The sequence below is a fragment of the Peromyscus eremicus genome, chromosome 3 (assembly GCF_949786415.1).
Source record: "Peromyscus eremicus chromosome 3, PerEre_H2_v1, whole genome shotgun sequence".
In the NCBI taxonomy this organism is placed as follows: domain Eukaryota; kingdom Metazoa; phylum Chordata; class Mammalia; order Rodentia; family Cricetidae; genus Peromyscus; species Peromyscus eremicus.
This window is the reverse complement of record NC_081418.1, coordinates 59,804,724-59,829,205: the sequence shown is the minus strand read 5'-3', so window position 1 is coordinate 59,829,205 and position 24,482 is coordinate 59,804,724. Positions and strand designations below refer to the sequence as shown.

At 46.5% G+C, this 24,482-nt stretch overlaps 1 protein-coding gene across 8 annotated transcripts in view; it reads left to right on the top strand.

The window, feature by feature from the left end:
• The window catches only part of Prkag2 (protein kinase AMP-activated non-catalytic subunit gamma 2), a 270,128-nt gene extending 245,923 nt beyond the window's left edge, over nt 1–24,205 (top strand). For 5 of the 8 annotated variants that reach the window (XM_059257744.1, XM_059257746.1, XM_059257748.1 and 2 more), the window contains 10 exons: nt 3,684–3,765; nt 5,835–5,893; nt 7,575–7,620; nt 9,386–9,440; nt 10,572–10,698; nt 12,937–13,102; nt 13,398–13,435; nt 15,113–15,259; nt 20,011–20,104; nt 23,481–24,205. In XM_059257744.1, coding sequence (XP_059113727.1) covers nt 3,684–3,765; nt 5,835–5,893; nt 7,575–7,620; nt 9,386–9,440; nt 10,572–10,698; nt 12,937–13,102; nt 13,398–13,435; nt 15,113–15,259; nt 20,011–20,104; nt 23,481–23,515 — 849 coding nt within the window. In that variant the 3' untranslated portion in view covers nt 23,516–24,205. The remainder of the gene's footprint in view (nt 1–3,683; nt 3,766–5,834; nt 5,894–7,574; nt 7,621–9,385; nt 9,441–10,571; nt 10,699–12,936; nt 13,103–13,397; nt 13,436–15,112; nt 15,260–20,010; nt 20,105–23,480) is intronic. The other 3 variants (XM_059257745.1, XM_059257747.1, XM_059257751.1) reach the window with 1 other exon arrangement.
• The last annotated feature ends 277 nt before the right edge of the window (nt 24,206–24,482 follow it).

Genomic DNA, 24,482 nt, shown 5'->3' with positions numbered 1-24,482 from the left:
AGCAGTGCTTGAGCCCAGTGTGGTCCGTGCACGCCTGTGATCCCAGCTCTTGCCAGGTCGAGGCAGGAGGATCAGAAGTGTGAGATGAACCCGGACGACAGAACCCTGTCTCTAAAACAAACAAACTGAGCGGGTGCTCCTCCGTTTCCTCTTCCGTGGCTAGTTTCAGGGCCTGGGGACGCTTGGAACTGAAGCAATTAGGAGCAGGAGTCTTAGGCAGATTGATCAGCAAAGTCATCATGAGAAAGCTAGGATTTCTTCATGCTTTTGAGGAGTCAAAATATGTAAATATTGACATTAAAGCTCACGGAGCTGGCTCAGTGGTTAAGTGCACTTGTTGCTCGTGCCGAGGATCCAGGTTCGGTTCCCAGTGCCCACGTGGCAGCTCACAACCACCTGCAGTTCCAGTTCCTGGAGAGCCAACACCCTTCTGACCTCTGTGGGCCCTGCACATACGTACATGCAGGCAAAACACTGCATACATATTTACATACATAATTAATTTTTTTTTTTTTAAATTAAGCACCCACTTCCATAATTTTCTTCTTCTGGGTGAAGGTTTTTCCAGTTTTTAATGTCAAACATAGTGCCACATTGAACATCTTTGATTCAAAAAATCCCACTCCCCAATATGATCCAGTAGAAACATGCTATAGTACAAATAGGTAGGAGAGGTTTTGTGATTCTTGATAGAAGCTGTGATGAAACATGACCAAAAGCAACTTGAAGAGGGAGGGGCTTATTTCTATTACAGTTTTATACAAACAGTCCATCACTGAAAGCAGTGAGATCAGGAAGTCACACAGGGCAGGAACCTGGAGGCAGGAGCTGATGCAGAGACCATGGAGGGGTGCTGCCTACTGGCTTGCTCCACATGCGGTCCTCTAGAACCCAGGACCACCAGCTTAGGGATGGCACCACTCACAGTGGGCTGGGCCCTCCACATTAGTCACCAATTAAGAAAATTCCCTCCAGGCTTGCCTCCAGCCCGTTCTTAGGGAGGCATTCTCTTGAGGTTCTCTTCTCTCAGATGATTTTTTAGCTTGTGTCAAGTTGACATAAAACTGTCCAGCATGAGCGCATTACTTAAAATAGCGCTGATGGGCCAGCAAGATTCTCACTGGGAAAGATACTCACCACCAAGCCCAATAACCAGAGTTCAATCCTCAGGACCCACATATAGGAGAGAGCTGACTGCCACAATTGTCCTCTGACTTCCACATGTGCACTGTGGCATGCGTGATCTGTCCCCATACACACACACTATAAATGAATGTAGTAAAAAATTAAAATAATTCTCATATTAGGTAAGACATAAAAGCATATGTTTGAGCCGGGCGGTGGTGACGCACACCTTTAATCCCAGCACTCTGGAGGCAGAAGCAGGAGGATCTCTGTGAGTTCGAGGCCAGCCTGGGCTACAGAGAGAGATCCAGGACAGGCACCAAAACTACGCAGAGAAAACCCCATCTTGAAAAACAAAAACGAAACAAACAACAAAAAAGCATATCTTTGTATAGCTGAGACAGAATACCCCAGATAAACACCTTCAAAGGGAAGAGTTTGGTTATGGCAGTTCCCCAGGTTGCCACCCACTGTCACTTTTCCTGGTTAGGTTGGGACTGTGGCAGCTTGGTACATCATGGTGAGAGCAGGTGGCAGAGAAGGCTGGTTCACCCCATGGGGGTGGGAAGCAAAGAGACGGAAGGGAAAGAGAAGGGCCAGGAATGGTGGACTACCTGGAATCCTAAAACCCAGAAGCTCCTGAGGTGGCTGGACACAAGTTCCAGACTAACTTAGGCTGTACAGGGAGAGCCTATCTCAAAAAAAAAAAAAAGAAGAGGCATAGGGTCCCCGTGTCCTTCAGGGCCACACCCCCACTGGCCTAACTTCCTTCCACGCAGGCGTTTGGGAACCACTCTAGGGCCCACACTACAGCAGCAACTCTGAACAATGTTTTAATGTTTCATTCGCGTTCCTTGAATTATTGATGATCATAGGATGTTTTCCTTGTTTGCATATGCTGTTTAGAGGATTATTTTCAGCCCTGAGCTTTTGACTCCTAATAAATCAAGTATGACACCTTACAGTGTCCCTAAGGATGTGTGTTAGAGCCAAACAAAGTGCCGTGTGTTAACACGCCGAGCAGCGCCTGTGCCGTCTAGTGCTGGAAAGTGCAGTTATTGCTGAATGCCTTTCTCATCTTTAGGGGGATGGGGAAACGTGTTATTTGTTGTGATTTTTAATATAATGACCAATTACCATTTCAAATAATTCAGTATAACTCTGTTTGAGATAAATATCAATCACACGTGGGAGAAATTAAGCTGTTATTTAATTATTTTGTATAATTTTAATTACAGAAAATCTGTGTATGCAAGACTATTTAGTTACAGCAAAGAAAAAAATTTGAAGTTAATTGTCTTTCAGTTTCAAAAAAATAATCCCCACTCCCTTTACCAGATGTGGCCAGCCTGCAGCCTGCAGCCTGCAGCCACGTGCAACCAGAGTGCTGTGAATGCAGCTGAACACAAAATTGTAAACGTACTTAAAAATCTTATGAGGACTAGGGAGATGGCTCAGTGCTCAAACCATTTGCCACAAGTATGAGGACCTGAGTTCAAATCCCCAGAACCCATATAAAAAGCTGGCCTTGGTAGTGCATGTCTGAAGTCTGTTGCTCCTATAGTGTGGAGGGAGGTACAGACAGGAGGCTCTGTGGAAACCTACCATCAGTCAGCTAGCCTGGTGTGTGCAGCAGCCAGCGACAGAAGACACCCTGTCCTAAACCAAGGTGAAAGGCAAGGGCCAGCAGCAACACATGAAGTTGTCTTCTGACCTGCACATGCACCCACACTCATGCACACCTACATACACACGTATCCATACATGCAAAAGAAAAATATGAAGGTTTTGTGATTTTTTTTTGTGATTTGATTGCATTGTGTTGTAGAATATTAATTTAAGATGTGTTACATTTGTTTATGCTGTGGAATATTTGTTTAATGATACAAAAATGTGTTTCTTTTTATGTTACATTTGTTTAACTCTGTGAAGCTGTGTTACTTTGCCTGCCTAAAACACCTGATTGGTCTGATAAAGAGCTGAACAGCCAATAGCAAGGCAGCAGAAAGGATAGGTGGGGCTGGCAGGCAGAGAGAATAAATAGGAGGAGAAATCTGGGAAGAGAGGATCATGGAGCAAGAAAAGAAGGGGCCAGCCACACAGCCAGACACAGAATAAGAAGTAAAAGATATACAGAAATAGAGAAAGGGAAAAGCCCAGAGGCAAAAGATAGATGGGATAATTTAAAGTTATGAAAAGATGGTTAGAAACAAGCCAAGCTAAGACCGGGCATTCATGAGTAAGAATGAGCCTATGTGATTTATTTGGAAGCTGGGTGGCAGGCCCTCCCAACGAGCCAAAATATTAAACAACTACAGCTCTGCTCTAGTGAGAGCTTTGCAAAGATGACAGTGTCGTGTCACGGTGTCAGAAGGCCGGACACATCTAAATACCTTTAGCTAGGCTACACAAAACCATTTTGCTAACAAGTGTTATTTGTAGCCTATCAAACTTATGTTGATAGTTACTGGTAAGATTTGGTTGAAACCTTAGTTGAGAGTATTTTTCTCCTGAAATGGGGACTTTAAAAGGATGTTTTGTTTCTGGTTTCCCTCCAGGTTAAAAAGGCCTTCTTTGCCTTAGTAGCCAATGGAGTCCGCGCAGCGCCTCTGTGGGAAAGTAAAAAGCAGAGCTTTGTAGGTGAGTGGCTGAGCTGGGGAAGGCTGTCTGGGAAGGGACCTGTAGCTTAAGTTTTCCTGCCTGGCCCACAGTCAGGACAAATCTCTCTCACCTGCCAGTCCCACAGCCTCAGACCCGACCAAGTAAACACAGAGACTTATATTGGTTACAAACTGTATGGCCATGGCAGGCTTCTTGCTAACTGTTCTTACAGCTTAAATTAATCCATTTCCATTAATCTATACCTTGCCACATGGCTCGTGGCTTACCGGCATCTTCACAAGCTGTTTCTCATCGTGGCGGCTGGCAGTGTCTCTCTGACTCAGCCTTCCACTTCCCAGCTTTATTCTCCTCCTTGTCCCGCCTACACTTCCTGCCTAGCCAATGGCCAATCAGTGTTTTATTTATTGACTAATTAGCAACACATTTGCCATACAGAACATCCCACAGCAGGGACCTCCTATCCCTGCAGAGTGCTCCACATTCCATCCCTGTTGGTTCAGCCTGATAGGCATTTTCCACATTGAAGAACATCCTGGCTTTTGCATACTGAACCAGACCAGAGCACTAGTGAATTTAGGACAATTGACCTTATTGCCGTCTTTTTTGCTTTTCAGGTGTTTGGGGGCTTTCGGGGGGGTTGTTCTTTTAATTTTGCAATTTCTGAACACTCTGAAGGAGGTTTTGTCTATCAGCTTAGGGAGCAAAATGACCACAGATGTGGTCAGATGAGCTGAGGGCCCTTGCTCTGGTCTGTGTGCTGGCTCTGTTCAGTAACTGTTCATCACTGTATAAATGACAGCAACCTTCATGTGAATATAACCAATGTCTCCTAAATCATTAAGCTGTCAGTAATGCCGGGTAAGCCCTGGATATAGGATTTACATGCCTATAAACCCAGCACGTGAGGTGCCGAGGCAGGAGGATTACAAGTTCTAGCCTAAGCAAGACCTTGTCTGGAATAGCTAAGAGCTGGGGTGTCATTCAGTGTTACCAGGACTGCTTATGTTGTGCAAGGCCCTGGGTGTGACCGTAGCACTGAAAGGGAAAAGGGCGTGTGCCTTCCAACTGTGTAAACCCTGTCACATCTGACCCCAGTCAGAACAGCCTGACAATGTTGTCACTCTAGAACATTATTCTGAAAGTAACCACTTCAGTCTGCTCTTCCTCTGGACTATCATGTTCTTTTTTGTTTCTGTTTTTTGAGACAAGGTTTCTCTGTGTAACAGCTCTGGCTGTCCTGGAATTCACTTTGTAGACCAGAACTCAGAGATCCACCTGCCTCTGCGTCCTGAGTGCTGAGATTAAAGGCGTGCACCACCACCACCACCACCACCACCACCACCACCACCACCACCCGGCACCTATAATTGTTCTTGTGGAAAACATTCTTTTTTGTCATCCTCACAGTTGTAGTGTCCAGCACGCAGTAGGCCTGCAGTGAGAGGTGGTGACTGCTAAAGCCATTGTATTCAGAATGCTTCTCAGGAAACGGTCCAGGTGCCCCAGAAGTCCCACCATCATAGCACTTAGGGAATTTCTGCATCTCTGCTGAAGCATTTAAAATTATTCACATGCAGCTACAATTCTTTGTGGTATTTTATGAGTGTTGGTGTGTTCTCTGTCCATGAGGCTTCAGTTTGCATTTCTAGGTTAGTGTAGGAAATACATGTTCTTTCTTTTCTACACGAGATTGAGCCTGAGATCTTGGGTTGTATTTTGCAAGACTTTCTAGTAAACATTGCAGATTCACTTGCCACTAAAGCCTTTCCTTCTCTGTGTCTTTTTGGCATGCATGAGAGGCCCGAGATTGATGTCAAGAATCATCCTCCATAATTTGTCCACTTTATTCTTTGAAGCGGGGTCTCTCAATCAAACCCAGAGCTTGCCAGTATGCCTAGTCTCACCAGCCAGCTCTGGGATCCCCTGCCTCCACCTTCTAAGGCTGGAATTACAAGTGGGCCACCACACTGACCGATGATTCTGAGGACGCAGGCTCCTGTCCTCACACTTATATGGCAAATGCTCTAACCACTGAGCCGTCTCTCCAGTCCCTTAGTTTCATTTTAACCTGTGATTCTTTGTTCCAGGGATGCTCACTATTACAGACTTCATAAATATACTACACAGATACTATAAATCACCTATGGTAAGTGGCATAGACCTCACTGTGTATGTGGTTAGGATGGGAGAGGATTTTCCCAGTATGTATAATAGATAAGGAACTTAAGTGTAAGACTTCCAACCCAAGTAAACAGTAAGCTTAGCCTCATAGCATTTAATTGACATTTGAAGGAGGCACCAGGAAAAAAGAGTAATAACTACTTTCTTCAGCTTACAGAAGTACCCATTCTGATTTATTGCCCTGGCATGTGTAAGTTTCTGCTGCTTGATGACTAGCCCCATGTGGTGTCTGCAGTACCAGCATCTGCTAGGACCAGGAAGGGCGGTGCCTCCCCCCACTTCCTCTTAGTGGTTGGCCTACGGCCTCACCCTGGAGATAACGTGGCCACAGCTCTCTTTTTGCAGGCCTCTTTTTGCAGGCCTCTTGCTCTGAGTGGAGTTTGAGAATCGCTCATCTCCCATCCAGGATTTATTTTTCTTACTCATTTCAGTTCTGGGGGGAAACCCAGGGCTTTGTGCTTGCTGGGCAATGCTCCACCACTGTGCTACCTACCCCCAGCCCTCCTTCATGGTTATAGCCACTGTAAGGGAATTAGACAGAAGTACAAATCAAAACTGAAGCAACTCAGTTCGGGCTCTTTCCTGCCAAGTTGGGAAAGACTGTTTTGGATGCCGTTGGTGACAGACACCCCGGCACCTCGCCCACATGTTCTGGCAGGGCAGTGTCAATGGAAACCCAGTCTGCCCTGTATCAGACACCGCTTGGTCTGATTTGGTTTGGTTTGATGCGGTGGGAGGACAGGTGTATGTTTGATTTAACTAGTTCTTCTACTGTTAGGGTATCCAAAAGGCAGGAGATACCTTTTAGTTAGTGTGTTTCTAAGGTGGCGCTCAGTTGTCCACTAATATGCATTATTTAACAAGGGAACATGCTCTGAGAAGTGTGTCATCAGTTGACCCCATTGTGTGAAAACAGCCAAATGTTGTTACTCAGACTGAGATGACCACATTTGTGGGTTCTGAAAGTCAAGTCTGTGGTCCATCGTTTTATCAAGCTGTCGCCGCGTGGCACATGGCTGCAATTCCCACATAAAATACAAAAATGAGTTTCTTCACGAGGAAAACTCTAGAGGACGATCTTTATATGTAGGGCTCGAAGGTAGAAACTGGCCTGTGAGAAGGGCGGAGGGGCCGTAGTGGGTAGGGGTGGGGATAAGAGAGGATGAAGAATTACGTGTGGCGTAAAAACAGGAGGAGGGGCCGCTTGTGGGAAGGAAGGGACAGTGGAGGAGAAGAGGAGACGCAGGGTGAATAAGAATGATGTAGAGAGATACATCCCTACACAAGCAAAAATGCCACCATGAAACCTGTTATTTTTATCTGCTTAATAAAAAAAAAATTTAATTAAATATCCCACTTAAAGAAAAATGAAGTTTTATCAGACTTTAACTATTCTGTGTTAAATATGTGATGAAGAACAGGAGATGCCATATAGCAAATCTCTATGGTTGTTTATTAAATAAAAAAACTGGGGAAGAACAGTCAGTGAAATATAAGCACATGAGCGGGCCTAAGCTCTTTTTTGGTACTCGAAGCTACCTTCTCCTTGTGTCCCCAGTGTTGTGATTAGAAACAGAGAAGCAGAGTGTACTCTGCCTGCTGTTGTGGATGCTGACACTCGTAGACACGGTCTTTCTTATTTGCAGGTACAGATTTATGAATTAGAGGAACATAAGATCGAAACGTGGAGGGGTAAGCACCACCAGGTCTTAAACTCTTGAGTCTCTGGAGAAAATGTTACCTGAAAAGCGTGTTTGAGTGTGCCAGATCATTGCCTGCACTTCATTACAACCTGCTAGTTAAAGCACTCTGGTTTCCCTACGAACTGCGCACATGGTCACCGTGTGTGGCCTTACACTAGGTCTGGAGCTGTACAGATGTGTGGTCTGACCACTGAGTAGCACCCTCAGATATCTGCTCACCGTGGCCCAATATGGGACAGAGCAAGCTTCCGCTCTGATAAGCTGAATTACGCTTTTACCAATTCAGCAAAACCAGGACAAGAACAATTTAACTGAACAGTTCAGATGGACTAACAAGGAAATCATTTCAGGAACTCGTGGGCTAGAGAGATAGTATGGGAGGAAAAGGCTGGCTGTGGGAGCCTGAGCTCAGTCCCCAGAATCCATGTCAAAGAGCCAAGCACGGGCGTGTGCACTTACCAGTTCTGGAGACAGTGACAGGTGACTCTGGGGGCTCAGTGGTCAGCCAGCCTGATTGAATCAGCAAGACCAGAGCCAGTGAGCGACTCTGTCTCAAAAAACATGATGGAGAGCTTCTGAGGTGTTCTCTGGCCCCCACACAGAAGCATGCATGCACACAGATACATACACTCATACATACAAAAGAACTCTGTTTGCCTCACCAAAATTCACCCTTTACAGTCAGGTTATTTTTGCCTACAATGGGACCACTTTTTAAACTCTTGTTCCGTGATGGGAAGGTTGTCATCTCAAAGACTCATGGTGGGCAGGGCAGAGGACCCAGACTGGTCAGAGCATAAGTAAGCGCTCAAGGAGAAGCCTGGGTAGAAGGGGAGGGACCTACTACAGGGCATTTTTTAGCTAGGTATTAGAAGTCTGTTTTACTGTTCCCATCATGTGCTTGACAGGATGACCAGCCTTCAAAGGTATCTGAGAAATCATACCCTCCACTTGAGTTCTCCAGACCTCTGCGGCCCCTTTTAATTTCCTGTGATTTTGAAATCTTGCCAAGGGATGTGTTTTATTGAGCATGGCTTTATCAAGGCAGGCTAAATGAATTAAGTCAGCATGGCATCCAGATGGCCTGTCAACGACATGATTAACAACACCAAGACAAGCACTTCTCATCAAATCCTGCTGTATGCATTCCATTGAGCATGGTGTAGGTGTATTTACACTTCCGCCTACGGGGATGTTTGAAGGTGTGATAATATCAGGATGGTCTGAGATACCTTCTGTGTGCAGACCTCAGCAAAACCAATTAATTACGGTTGATTTCTTTACAAAGAAAATGTGCATATGCTGGCAAGATTCCCAACATGCCCTGGGTTTTGAGCGTCAGTGAAATAAAATGAGATCATTTGAAGAACAACATTGCTTAAAGTGATGCTCTCTCCACGTTTATGAAAATTGCTCTAGAGGATTCTGTAAAGGTTTCATTTCTTGAGAGTAATGTGGACTTGATAGGACCCAGTGTCCTCTGCTCTCATTTGTCCACATCACAGTGTTTCCTGATGTTAGCAGCATCTTTGGAAACACTGGAGCCTTTTCCTATATTTGATTTTTCTTCAAACACGTCCTGAAAACATGACTTAAAATAATCATGACTGTACTCTTAGTTTAGGGTAAATTATCTTTTATTTGTGTTTCTATTTCGTCTAGTTATTTCCTGTAAACTGGAGGATATTTTAATGTGAAGTAGCATTGCACACAGCAGATCTAAAACTAACTATGTTTTCCTTCTACAAATGCAGAGTTATACTTACAAGAAACCTTCAAGCCTTTGGTGAATATCTCTCCAGATGCAAGGTAAACATGGAAGCTTCTTCTCCCCCGTGAAGCATTCTCTGCGGTTTAGGTGTCTCATTGCCATGATAGGTAACTAGAAGTAGACAGACAAGTCCCTCAGTCTAGGTAGGACCAACCTCCTTAATCCAAGTAGCGTGCCAGAAGTTGAGAGATGTTGGAAATCACAGCAAAGCCAGGCATGGTGGGATCTAGCACACAGGGGAAGCTGGCATAGGAAGACTGCATGTTTGAGGCCAACCTGGGCTGTATACATAGCAAGCACAGGGCTGTCCTGGACAGCTTAGCAAGACCTAAGAGAGGAAGGAGAGTGAGAGGGTGGAACAACCGTGTAGATCCAAGTGGTTGGGAATGGGCTATGAGGTTGATCATCCAGGCCAGTTTCAGACATCCAGCTTTGCTGCGGCAGCATCCGCAGAGGGATCCTCTTACAGTTACCGATCTCAGGGCTTCACTCCTGACCCCAGCATTTGGTCCAGGGGACTGGATCCTGGGAGCAGCAGTGAAACATTCCCAGAGTGATGTCAATCCAGACCAGAGCCATCCTAGAAGGAGCAGGAAGGGCGAATCAGGACTGGCACAGCCTGGTAGAGCAGCTGCTCAGCTCTCTCTGGCTCTCAGCACGAGATGGACAGAGTAGGAGACATTTTTAAAGCCCAAGAGCTGCAGAGAGAGAAGACACTTCGTTTGTCCCCTTATTTCCAGGTCGTGGGGGAAAGTACACTCCACAGGCTTCTTGGAGACAGTGGCGGGGGCAAGGAGGACACAGGGCAGTTCCCCAAGGTGGGCTGGCAGGGCAGGCAGACACCCTGAGAGTCTGGCAACCCAACCTCAGTGCCGAGGTCACTGCTGGCTTTCCAGAAGGCTTAAGGTTTGCCTCTTTCAAACAAAATCCCTGGACACACTACTAACAACCTGCCTTGCTGGAGATCCATGTTTCCCTCTTGAGTTTGAGATGCATCAACAGATGGGCGGAGAGCCCCCATGTAAAGCTTTGCGGTGACTGTTTTAAGCTGATGACCCTCTTCTTATGGTGGTATAAAAGCAGTGAAAATACTGTAAAGCAGGGGTGGTCCAAAGTCTTTCTGATCTTTCTTGAAAGCCTCCTAATGACTCTAATGGCTTTTCCCGCAGCCTCTTCGATGCTGTATACTCGTTGATCAAAAATAAAATCCACAGATTGCCAGTTATTGACCCTATCAGTGGGAATGCACTTTATATACTTACCCACAAAAGAATCCTCAAGTTCCTCCAGCTTTTTGTAAGTAGTCCCTAAAGATGCAGTTGCATTGCCTGTCACTTACGTCAAGTAAATGGGCTCCTGTTGCTCTTGGTAGAAGAAACCAGTAGTTCTCAGGTCTCCATTTTGTGGCATTTCAGTTTCTCAACTCACTACTGTGTGCACTGTGTGTTCTCCAAGTTGACGCCAGCTCAAATGCTGTAATATTTTAGACCAAGTATGAAAGTACTAAAACTGGGAAGTGCCCCCTGAGGATGGGCATCTCTCGTGTACGGGCAGCTAAAGCAGTTTCTCAGTCTCGTTGAGGTCTACTGCACCAGATGGATGGAGCCAGGGTTTAGGGCAGAAGTTGCTTCGTGGTGCCTTTGTTGAGGTCATGGTTTTAGAAACAGGAGCAAAAGAAAACAGCGTCCCGGGGGTGATCTCATTCTCACCTGCAGCAGCATCAGAGAATCCCAAGGCAAGTCAGATGTAGGCAAGAGATGCACCATAGTGCACTTCTGTGGTTTGTGTTCAAACCTCCGAGACGGGGAGTATTAGAGAAGGCTCCGTGGGAGCAGGATGTGCCAGGAGGCTTTCGTGCCCCGCCCCCATCACCTGTGCTGAATGTGGAGTTGAAGTCATCAGTCAGGAAGAACAGTGGAAGTGTTGATGGTTCAGAAAGGTCACTTGAAGTTTTTTTTTCTAACGGAAATAAGACACACTTCAAAGCTGCTTCCTGTCTGCAGCTTCCCACTAGGCATGCAAGTCCGAAGTCCGGCCCAAGTTGCTCTTCTGGATGCAGCCTTGCAAGGCCAGGGGCTTACCGAGGTGTCAAGGGTTTAGAGACATGCATTGGTGATCCAGCTGGTCACATAGTTTAATAGGCATAGTAGGCATACAGAGACAAGTTGCATTTCCTGATTAAATAAACGCTAAGAAATCAGGAGAGGAATAATTTGCCAAAAAGCCCATGACATTTAGTAGGCAACCTAGGAAGAAAGAGCAGTTTTTGTCCATCAGTCGGTTACAGTGGAGTGTGGCAGCCTCGCATGTTGAGACATCACAGGAACCAAGGGCTTGGGTGAAGAGGCAGGTGCTCTGGACCCACATTTGCCAGGCTTGGCAGCTCAGCCCCCTAGAGCCCGTCTGTGACAGTTGACCACTGGCAGGCACATCCTGAGAGCTTTGCACGAGGCATCCTTATCCCTTCGCAGTTAGTGGTGGTAATGCTGTTCATATTGCCACTCACCTCATCTGTGGAGAGGAAGGGGGTTGCCTTATATTTGGACCAATATGGCAGCTAGAACCTTGCAGCCAAATATTCAGCCATAGGTTCTCAGATAAAAACACATATTTTAAATAAAGAAGCACCGTAGCCTGGTTTTTACTTCATTATCAGGATCATTCGGAGAAAGGGTAGTGATACCCTTGCAGGCATTTGAGAGGCAGGCAGTCTGAAGCGGGAATATCCCGTGTTGAGATGGATTAGATGACCTAATAGGTCTTTCTCTCTCTTTTTTCTCTAAATTTCTAGGAATCTCATGATTTGAATATTGATGAACTCTTTGACTTGAACATTTTGTTTCTTCTAACTGTTCATCTTTTCCTGATAATTCTAAGGTACACCAGGAGGATGGCGTCAACTACGCCCTTTATAAAAGGTGGATCTTTGAAACCGTAGACCTCACTTTGTTGTAGTTCAGCCTGATCCTAGACTTTCTTCCAACTTACCCCTCCTCCTCTGAAACAGTCAGAAGGGGAAAGTTCATTTTTAAAGGTTCCTCCCGCTGTGTGCAGCTAGTTTATTCCTTGTTTTTAGTCGTTGAAACTGGATTCCTCTGGGGAGAGTACCAGCTGTGGAGGTGGGGTGGACCGAGCAGCAGCTTAGTCTCAGCCGTTCAGCCCTAGGGTCACTTCAGGTCCCAGGGCTGAGTGCACATCACTAAGAATAAAGGGTACAAGCCGTGCCGGCTTTCAGGCCTTCATTCCCCAGACACACCTGTCGATCCCATCTTCTGCCCACTCTTTTGGAGTGAAGAGAAGGGTAAACATGAGTTCTTGGAATCATTTTCTATAGAAGGATACATGTAGAGCTGTTAGCTGGTGTGGGAGAGGCAGTTCTGACGTGTAGCTCTGCTGACAGTAAGACACCAAGCAGACCGTTAGGAGAGAGTGCCTTTCATTTGTTGAACGTAGTTTTTCATTCAGATCTGGATGTTTGAGCACTGAAAGGGTATGCTAGGGTTCTAGAACATTCTCATGTCTCTCCTTGCTCAGATGTCTGATATGCCAAAGCCTGCCTTCATGAAGCAGAACCTGGATGAACTTGGAATAGGAACGTACCACAATATTGCCTTCATTCACCCAGACACTCCTATCATCAAAGCCTTGAACATCTTTGTGGAGAGACGGATATCAGCACTACCTGTGGTGGATGAGTCAGGTCTGTGAGGCCTTAGTACCCTCTCCTGGACCAGAAGGAGTGGGAAGAGAGCAGACGGCCGAGAAACAGATGCTGGGATGCAGTCCCCACAGTCAGCAATCAGGAGAATGAGAACTTACAGTGGACTTAGTTTCCTGTCTCCGTTAAGACACCATTTTATGTCCATTTTTAAATAGGCCCATTTGTTTTATTCAACACTGTTTAATCCATAGTAGTTACCCAATTAAGATTGATTTTTTAATGAGTTGCTGTTTTGTTCCTGAAATGTTTTTCTAACATATGTTTTCATTTTTAGGAAAAGTTGTAGATATTTATTCCAAGTTTGATGTAATTGTAAGTATTTTTTCACGTTTTTTAACCCTGTCATTCAGAATGCATTTTCAAACAAATGAAAATCAAAATTAGACTGAGTCATTTATTCCCTGATGTAACTAACCATTTCTGACCTTTTGAGTGAGAGTCTTGGAGAATTTCAGTCTCCAAGAATTTCAGTCTCACAGTGATGATATTTCTAATACTCACTGATCTACCAATGAACTATATGAGTATGTGCTGATTTTTATTATCCTCGGCTTCTTCATAGAAACACATCGCATCCATCGCCACAGCCCACGGAGCTCCCACCTTCAGTGGTCACTTTTCTTTATGGGGTCGCTCTGCCTGTGGGGTGTGCTCAGTGAACACGTGAGCTGGGGCCCGTGTTAACGCATACTCCTGCTCAGTTGGGAGACACTGGTCTAAGAAGAAGCCAATAGACTGAGAGAGCTATCCTAGTCTCCTGGGGCTCTTGACTCAAATCCTTGATTGGCAGCCGTGAGGTTTCTCACTGGTGCTGTATCATACCTTTAAATTTTTCTTTCCCACTCATATTTAGTGTAATTTCTGAGTTTTACACTGTGTCTAAGAAGGAGAAACAGGTTTGATAGTGAAATGCAAACAGCATATGTTGCCACAGTGTTGACCCTGCCATTCATGACAGCTTTGCAGCTGTCTCAAATCTTTTGATTCTCCCTATTCTGTTTAACATAGTAGACAGCAAAAATCCTTTCATTAGAACCTTGGATGAATGGACCCACTAAAATCCATGGGAGTTGTGGGAGACCCCATGGCTTTCTGGGCTTCTTGGGTCTCTTCTTGATCTTGCCTGGCCCCCACACCTTTCTAATAGAGTCGATGAGCTCTGAGAACTCACTGGGAAGCACTGATGTGGGCGGGCCCCCACCCCAGGCATCTTACACTTCACAGGAGACTTTGCTCATGTGTGGTGTAGAGCCCTAGTGGACAAAGTGGGGAGCAGCCTGGCAAAATAACCCTCAAATTCTAACATGTGAGCTGTAGAGTTGGCTTAGTAGTAAGAGTACATGATGTTCCTGATGTCAGAGGGCTCACAAATACTTGTGATTCCAGTTTCAAGGGATCTGATACCCTCTTCTGGCCTCCATAAGCACAACACACACACACACACACACACACACACACACACACACACACACACACACCCCTATGTGTACATGCACACAAATATAAAGTAAAATCTTTTTAAATGTATAAAACAACATCTGTCTGCTAAGCCTAGTGACACAAACCAGAGTAGTCCCAGCTACTCAAGAACCTGAGGCAGGAGGATTGCAAGTTTAAGACCTAACTGGATTTCAGACTAAGTTCAGGACCAGCCTGAGTAACTTAGGGAGACCTGGCTTAAAATTTTTAAAAAAAAAAGTGCCTAGGGCAGTGGCTCAGTGGTGGAGCACTTGCTTAGTTTACATGAGGTCCTGGGTTCAATCCCCCATACTACCAACACGACAAATTTACATGTCTCCGTAATCAAGGTACACCTGCTAATGTGTTATCCTCAGTTACGACTGAGACAACCATGCTGATGGCATGGTGTTAGCTGGAAAGACAACTCATAGGACCAAATTCCGTGTTACTGTTTTCAGAAATCAGGTTGCTCCTCCTTCATCCGAATGGAAGTGAAGGACGTCATTTTTTTCTGTGACTCTGTTGCAGAACCTTGCTGCTGAGAAAACATATAATAACCTAGACATCACGGTGACCCAGGCCCTGCAGCACCGCTCGCAGTACTTCGAGGGTGTGGTAAAGTGCAATAAGCTGGAAACACTGGAGACCATCGTGGACAGGATAGTCAGAGCCGAGGTGAGAGCCCGGGCTGGACACACCTTCCCTCAAGTCTGCTTCAGTACACACACAGCAAGCAGCCAAGGGATGGCTGCGGAGGTTGAGACACAGCCCTGGGAGGCAGGCCATGGGGTCTGTAGGATAGGAGTGCGTTCATGGCCATTCTGAACCCCAGCACAGTGCTTGACACACAGATGTGAAGGCTTGCTGAGTTGAGTTGAATTTGGTGAATTTTTGTGAGTGCAAATATTGGCAAGATACTTTCAGAGTATAAAAATTGTACACTTGAGAGAACAAAAGTTACCTCAGAAACTTTTAGTTTATACATCCTGTCAGTATCTGTGAATTCAAAGCAAAAATGTATAATGTTATATTAACAAAATGAATGATAATCAGGTAAAGTAAAACTTTAATTGTGTGTGTGTGTGTGTGTGTATGTATATGTGTATGTGTGTATGTGTGTATGTGTAGTGCCTGCGTGCATGTGTGTGTGCTCGTGTATGTTGGGGGAGTGCCTACATGCACGTGTGTATACGTGTGTTTGTGTTTGCATGTGTTTGCATGTGTATCCGCGTATATGGGGGTCAGATCTCTCCCTCGCCCTGTGTGTGGGTTCTAGGGACTGAACACAGATCATCAAGCCTACGTGACAAGCACTCTACCCCAACCTGTCTCACCAGCCCCAGACAGAACGTTTTAAAGTTCAGTCCCTGTCTCTCTCTGCCCCCGACTGACGTAAACAGTAAACTCCGCCCAGCCCCAGCAGCCGCCCCCACACTGCCTGGACCTTACTGCTTGTGGAATTTTCAGGTGTACCTTACACAGTGTTCCCAGGAGGGAAGAAAGGTCACTGTCGTGAGTGTGTGTCAGGCCACCTTCTCGTTCTCACGACCATTCCTTTCTTCTCAGACAGGGCTGGGAGTAGCGTCCTGTGTGCCTTGTCCCTCCACACCCCTTCCCCCAGTGTCCTTCTCAAGGACTGAAGGATACAGTTCTGTTCTTTCCAGAACATTCCCTACTAAGCAAAATGAACTCCTAATGACAAGTCTATTTCAGTATTACAAATACAGGTGTGCAAGCTAAGAGACAAAGCACCTGATTCGTTTTGAAACCACTAAGAGGCGACCGTAACTTCCAGAGTGAAAGCTGTACTGCACATGCTGCTGAAGTCATGGGCTGCCTTGAGAGCCGTTGCTGCTAGAATTCCTCTGAGCTCCCGTGGAGTCCAGCCTCTGTCCTATAGACTCCAGCTGCCGTCCCACAGAGGCTAGGCTCCGTATGGTGTCTGACTTCATTCCCTCAGCTTCTCCCTCCCCAGCTGTGGCCATTGCTCTTCAGCACAGCATTCTACTGGCAGATCTTCACTTTTCTTTTTGGTTTTTCAAGACAGGGTTTCTCTGTGTAGTCCTGCCTGTCCTGGAACTCGCTCTGTAGACCAGGCTGGCCTTGAACTCACTGAGATCCGTCTGCCTCTGCCTCCCCAGTGCTGGGATTAAAGGCGTGCGCCACCACTGCCCGGCTAAATCTCCCCTTTTCTTAAACTGTGCTATATCCATCTTGTTTTCTAGACGGTTCTAACATACTTGAGAATGCATCCTAAAGTCTCATGAATGCCCTTAGAGTCATGTGCCATCATCCATAGGTCAGAAGCAGGAATAGGAAAGGTGTCGACCCTCTCTGTGATGACAGTGGACATCTGTGTGACGGAATCCATTGTGAGAACTACAGATCACTTTGTAGGAGAGTGTTAATGGTCAAAATCACTAGCAGTCTATTTTTTCTATTGCCATGTCTGTTGCTAAAATTCCTTCACCAGATGACTCCTCCCAGAGCCAGAGTGTATGTCACCATCAGCCTGTTTAACAAGATGACTTTTACAAGTTCTTCAGACATATTTTGGCAGTCACGCACATGTCTCTCCATACATAAATAAACATAATAAAAATAAATCATCATTTTATCCTAAATCACAGTGCTGTGTTTTATCACAGGATTATTGAAGGACCTGAAAGTTTTTTTAAAGAAACTTTGTAAAGAAATCTGTGTTGATTGACACAAGAAAGATAACCAAGGTGACTCTTTTTTTTAACCCTAAAGCAAGTTATGACATCAAAAACATTATCCTTTGACAAAATACATAACTGACTTCCTCCCCTGCAGCTCCTCCTGTGTCCCATTTTGGCCAGGAGCTAAGGCTGACTGATGCCTCGAGGATCTCCCAGGTAACCTTTGGCCCCAGGCAGAATAAGAGGAGGTTGGAATGCTGTTCCACACTCTGCTCTGTCCTCGAGCTCTCCATTCACCTCTGCAAGATTGTAGATGAGAACACAAGAGGTGACTGCACTTGCTCCACTCTGCCACACTTTATCCTCTTGAACATTAGCACGAATGTATGAATGCCACAGCACAGTCCCAGCAGGAGAGGAAAGAGCAGAGCCCAGTCCTAAGTTTCCACGACCTTCTGGACTTCCATTGCCCAGCTAAATCCAGTTGCATACTGGCTACAAGAGACTGAGCTCGGGTACTGAAATTGAGAGGCTGGGGTGGAGTCGGCTCAGTTGGCAAAGTTCTTGCCACACAAGCACAAGAACCCGGATTGATCCACAGTTCCCTGGTAAAAAGCCAGATGCGGTAGTGCTGGGGAGGCAGAGGCAGGAGGATTGCCAGGCCTGCTGGCCAGCCAGTGCAGCCGAGTCGGTGCACTCTAGATTCAGGGAGAGAGCCCGTGGAGAAGCATGGAGGAAGTCACCCAGTGTGGACAGAGCTCTGGCCTCCATGCCCACCACGTGCATGCATACACAGACTGAGATTGTTAATTTTGAGCTGTATCACTCCTTTATCGATAGTTTGAAATGTGGAAGCTCAGCAGACAGCTGGCTCATTTTTCTCAATGTGGTCAAGCAAATTGGTGTTACGTTTCACCTCTGGACCTAAACCTTCCTGCAGACATCCACTGTGTGGCCCTCCTGTGCAGCTGGATCATTGTACAGTTTCCTGCAGACATCCACTGTGCAGCCCTCCTATGCAGCTGGATCATTGTACAGTTTCCTGTAGACATCCACTGTGCAGCCCTCCTGTGCAGCTGGATCATTGTACAGTTTCCTGTAGACGTCCACTGTGCGGCCTCCTGTGCAGCTGGATCATTGTACAGTTTCCTGCAGACATCCACTGTGCAGCCTCCTGTGCAGCTGGATCATTGTACAGTTTCCTGCAGACATCCACTGTGCAGCCCTCCTATGCAGCTGGATCATTGTACAGTTTCCTGTAGACATCCACTGTGCAGCCCTCCTGTGCAGCTGGATCATTGTACAGTTTCCTGTAGACATTCACTGTGTGGCCTCCTGTGCAGCTGGATCATTGTACAGTTTCCTGCAGACATCCATTGTGCAGCCTCCTGTGCAGCTGGATCATTGTACAGTTTCCTGCAGACATCCACTGTGCAGCCCTCCTGTGCAGCTGGATCATTGTACAGTTTCCTGTAGACATCCACTGTGCGGCCTCCTGTGCAGCTGGATCATTGTACAGTTTCCTGTAGACATCCACTGTGCAGCCCTCCTGTGCAGCTGGATCATTGTACAGTTTCCTGTAGACATCCACTGTGCAGCCCTCCTGTGCAGCTGGATCATTGTACAGTTTCCTGTAGACATCCACTGTGCAGCCTTCCTGTGCAGCTGGATCATTGTACAGTTTCCTGTAGACATCCACTGTGCGCCCTCCTGTGCAGCTGGATCATTGTACAGTTTCCTGTAGACATCCACTGTGCGGCCTCCTGTGCAGCTGGATCATTGTACAGTTTCCTGCAGACATCCACTGTGCGGCCTCCTGTGCAGCTGGATCATTGTACAGTTTCCTGACATCCACTGTGCGGCCCTCCTGTGCAGCTGGACCATTGTACACTTTCCTGTAGACATCCACTGTGCGGCCTCCTGTGCAGCTGGATCATTGTACAGTTTCCTGCGTGCCTTTTTTTCCAACATGCATTTTTAAATGTTTTTAATTCAAACTTTCACATGTGGACTAGGAGGATGGCTCAGTGGATAAATTGCCTGCTATGCAGGCACGAGGATCTGAATTCAGATCCCAGCACCCACCCAAACGGGGACAGCAGTAGAGTCCTGTAACCCCAGCTCTGGTAGGGCAAAGATAGGTGGATCCTGGACTCACTGGCCAGCCAGTCTAGTAAAATGGCAAGCTTCAGGTTCAGTGAGAGATTCCATCTAAAAAATAATAATAATGCGGGGCTGGAGAGGTGGCTCAGAGGCTACAGGTTCTTCCTGCTCTTCCAGTGGACACAAGTTGGACTGTTGGATTCCCACATGGCTGCTCACAACCATCCAGTCCCAGGGGATCGGACACCCTCTTTCTGGCCTCCAGGGGCACTGCATGCATGTGGTGCACAGATATATATACAGGCAAAACACCCACACACAGAAAATGTGAATGAATGAATGAATGAATGAATGAATGCATGCATGAACGAACGATAGTGAGGCAGCTGGGCAGTGGTGGCACACACCTCTAATCCCAGCACTTGGAAGGCAAAGACAGGCAGATCTCAGAGTTCAAGGCCAGCCTGGTCTACAGAGTGAGTTTCAGGACAGCCAGGGCTACACAGAGAAACCCTGTCTTGGGGGAGAAAAAAAGTGAGGCAATTTAGGAAAAAAAAAAAAAAAACTTGATATCAACCTCTGGCCTCCATGTATGCCTACATGGGCAAGTGCAACACACACACACAGAGTAAACTCACACCTGGAATTTTCTCTTTACAGGTCCATCGGCTGGTGGTAGTGAATGATGCAGATAGTATTGTGGGTATTATCTCCCTGTCAGACATCCTGCAAGCCCTGATCCTCACACCAGCAGGTAAAAATGCAGATAGTATTGTGGGTGTTATCTCCCTGTCAGACATCCTGCAAGCCCTGATCCTCACACCAGCAGGTAAAAATGCAGATTTCAGGCCAGCACAATATCACATGAATTTGATCCTGGCACTCAGGAGGCAGAGACAGGAAGTTCTCTGTGAGCCTGAGGCCAGCTGGTCTACATAGTGAGCTCCAGGCCAACTAGGGTTACATAAAGAGACCTGTCTCAAAAGGATAGACAGGTAGGTTGATTGATTGATTGATTGATTGATTGATATCCAAGATTTCCAGGACAGGTGCTGAAGACACCCCGCCCCCACCTCCCACACAGCAGGGCATTGTGTGTGCTGCTCTGCAGATCTTTTTGACTTTCCTTTTTGTTTTTGAAGTTCTAATGTTCTGCTTGGGTAAGCAAAGTTTCTAGAAAGCACACACAGGGGCAGGGGTAGAAGGCGCAGGCACAGAACTGGTCGTGTGTTTATGGTAAGTGGTGGCCTGATGAGGCCTTAACACACTGCCACATCCCTGCCTTCACATTCTCTTTCCATCCCCTCCCCTACCTCTCCAGCCCCATCATAGAAACCAGCTAGCTTTTTCTACAGGGTCACAGACCCCGGACAGACGTGACAGTAGGTGGCACATACTTTGAACTCTAGCAGTACTCATTCAATTATCGCCCACTGTGGTATTGCTTTTCTTTAGTTCAGTCATCAGTCAGTCTTCCTAAAGCTAGCTTTTGTAATCAGTATGTTCCCTAAAACTACCCACCGTAAGAGTCCCCAGAAACCGCCGTAGTCCTGCCCAACTCTCCAGATGCAAAAGCCACAGAGCCAACCCCAGTAAAGAGTCACCTTCACAGGGACCTTGGCCAGGAGCAGCAGCCTGCAGAAGTTATGAGAGATGTTCCTGTGGGCCCACCTCCCACGTGCTGAATCTGAAACACATCCGTAGATGGCCCCTTGTAGTCCTTTCCAGAGACTGGCTGAAGTACACAGAGAGCTTCACAATCCCGAACAATCAAGCATCAGATGAATTGAGTTGTGTTGACACTATCACCCTGCCTTAGTTACTTTTCTATTACTGTAAAGCTGCCAGGACCAAAGCAACTTACAAAGGACAGAGTTTATTGCAGCTTACAGTTTCAGAGGGTGAGTCTGTGACCATCAGGATGTGGAGCATAGCGGCAGGCAGGCATGGCGCTGGAGCAGTAGTTGAGAGTTCACATCTGATCTACAAATGGGTAGAGAGGGAGAGAGAGAGTGCTAATGGGGGGGGGTTGAAATTCCAAAGCCCACCCCAATTGACACATGTCCTTCAATAAGGCCACACCTCTTAATCCTTCCCAAACAGTTCTACCAACTGGGGGTCATTCTCATTCAAACCACCACAACCTTTAAGTTGGAAATAACCTAGTATCTTTCCAAAGATGGAAGGGGAAACAGACTTCCACCCTGTGGAATTCCATCCAGCACCGAAAGCGAACAGAGCTACTCTAATACAAACAAAACTGGGAAGTCCTGTTAACCTGTAGCTTGTGATTAATTTTGTGTAAGTAAATCTTCAAGCAGGCAAAACCACAGGCTCTCCCCATGCAAATGAGAAAGCCGTTGTCTGGGTAGACACACGGGTAGGCAGTACCCTCAGAGAAGGATGCCCTGTCCAGGACCAGCCCCAGACTCAGGCATGCCGTCACCTCAGTGCGGGCCCTCATTTATCCCCTTGAGATCTTTTGGGCATCAGAATCCCAGAGTAAACTGGCAAGTGGACCATTCTCTCTGAGCCTTGGTGCCTCAGAGCAGGCTGGGTATGACTTTAGATTTCCATCTAAACTAGGTATTTCCAAAGTTGTCAACCATTCTTGCTCCTCCCATCCTTGTGGGTACAGTGCAGAAATCTGTTTCACAGCTGACATTTGGAATGGATTTACCATGGAAACCTTCTCATAAAAACTGGGTGGCTGGGTTGGAGTATGTAATGGTTCATTGGGGAAAACGTTGGGTTCTGAATATGTAGAGCAGAGCCCCCATGGAACTCAGGATGCTCACTTTTGCAAGGTAACTAGCGTGCTTACATTACAGATCAGGAGAGTGATGGTATACATCCCAGTTACCCCACCTATATGCATTGGTGTGAGGGTGTCAGATCCCTAGGACTGGAGTTACAGACAGTTGTGAGCTGCCATGTGGGTGCTGGGAATTGAACCCGGGTCCTGTGGAAGAGCAGCCAGTGCTCTTAACCGCTGAGCCATCTCTGCAGCCCCATCCCTCCTGACATACCAAGAGGTGGAACCACAGCATGAGTGCAGATGCAGGCCTTCTGCCCACAGTGAGCAGCTCAGCTGGATGCTTAGGGGATCCCCTTGAAGGAAGCACAGCCACTGTGACATGACATTGTCAACAGCAGCTGCGCAGATGTGGCCACAGCTGCTCTAATACGGATACTTGCTCGATGCAATCACATTTTCTCTTTTTCAAAGTGCTTAGCAACATCGCAGTGGAACTCACACTTGAAATGAGCCTTTTTTGCACACTCACCCACCAGGAAGCAGTCTGACAGTACTAGCTACAGTTTGAAGTCCCTTCTTCTAATCTGTTGTTACTCTCTCTCCAAAGTCACGTGTGTAGTCTGACACAGAGTGTACACGTGGATCCCAGCCCTCTGAAGGCAGAGGCCAGGCTGAGCTACATAGCAAGATCCTGCCTCAGAAAACCAAAGCCAGGGGCCTAGAGATGGCTCAGAGGTTAAGAGCACTGGCTGCTCTTCCAGAGGACCCGGGTTCGATTCCCAGCACCCACCTAGCAGCTCACAACTGTCTGTAACTCTGGTCCCAGAGAATCTGACACCCTTTCTGACCTCCTTGGGCATGGCACAGGCATGGTGTAGAGATATACATGTAGGCAGAGCACCCATATACATCAAAGTTTTTTAAGTTAATTAAAAAAAAAACTGGGTCAGATGAAAGCCAGGGAGGTGCTGTGGGTAGAAGAGTAGTCCTGCCTACCATTGCTCGTGAAACGAGCAGGTACTAGTAACCATTGTGTGTTCAGTTATCCTTAGAGATGTATTGTGTGTGTGTGTGTGTGTGTGTGTGTGTGTGTGTGTGTGTGTGTGTATATATATATATATGTGGTGACTGAAGTAACTGCCTATTTATTTTTACTTTTTTAGCAGTGGAATCTGCCATTTAGAGTGGCAAGGTGTGATAAAGATCAGAGCCCAAGTGATGGTGGAGGGGGTAGGGCTCTTGGAGCTGCCCATTCCTCCCACCTCTCTGTCTAGAAGTCTCTGGCTGTCCTCAGCCACTGCCAGGCTGGGTGGGATCGGCTTGGGCAGAGAACCCTCCCAGGAGCATGAGCTTGAAACTTTCCATCTCCCAGCAGGTGCCAAACAGAAGGAGACAGAGGCCGAATGACCCCTGTGAATGTAGACACCCTCACAGGAGAACTTGAACAGAGTCTCGGGGTCGCGTTTTGCCTCATGAACACTGGCTGCAATGGAAGAAAATAAAGTGGCTAAGAATGTATATCAGGGTTTGGCGATGGGTATTTTTCCAGTGATTTGTAAGCATAGGAAAAGATTTTATGTGCTTGAAGATTCAGGCTTACATTCAAAGACTGTCCTCAGACCCCCGTCCAAGGGGTTTCCAATGCTGTATGTCATTAAAGTGCACTGTGTCCTGAAATTAGTACTACTTTTCATTTCAAAGAAGTCACTGGGATGGAACAGGTACCCGAAAGGGAGTGAACGGCACGTCCAGATCACGGTGCCTTATGTCCAAACACGCAATATGTCACCGCTGCTGCCGCCGCACGCCCCAAAGTGCTGCTGAAGAGACGGCCAGCCCGAATGTGAACATCTTCAAACCTTTTACCCAGTCTCTCTCTCTTCATTTGATTTGTTGGAAAGTTGTAATTTTAACGTAGGCACCTGAAAACTTCAGGAGATGGTCCTGAGTGCTGTGTGCCCTGGTCTGGCTACCGTGTCAGCGAGGCTGGCTTGGCAACAAGGCTTTATTTATTTTTACTCTCGTGCAGTTTTTTACACATCTTTTGGTGAGTGGATTCACCAAACCTATGAATAAAATCTTGGTTGTTCTCTTAAATGGCAAATCTCTCATGATTTTAGTTTGGATCCGGAAAGGCTGCGCCTTCCAAAACACCACTGTTGGGTTTTTTAAATGTTTATGGAAACGGGCCGTGGTCACAAGGATGAAGTGCCGGAAGATGTCTGTTTTTTGTTTTTTGTTTTTTAAATTGTGTGTTAAAATGTAAACTCCTGATGTTTGTGTGACTGCAGACAAGACTCTTGTAACTTTTATTGTGACACATAAAACAGTATTGTCATGCAATTGAAGGGAACAATATTCCCTTGTATCAGTG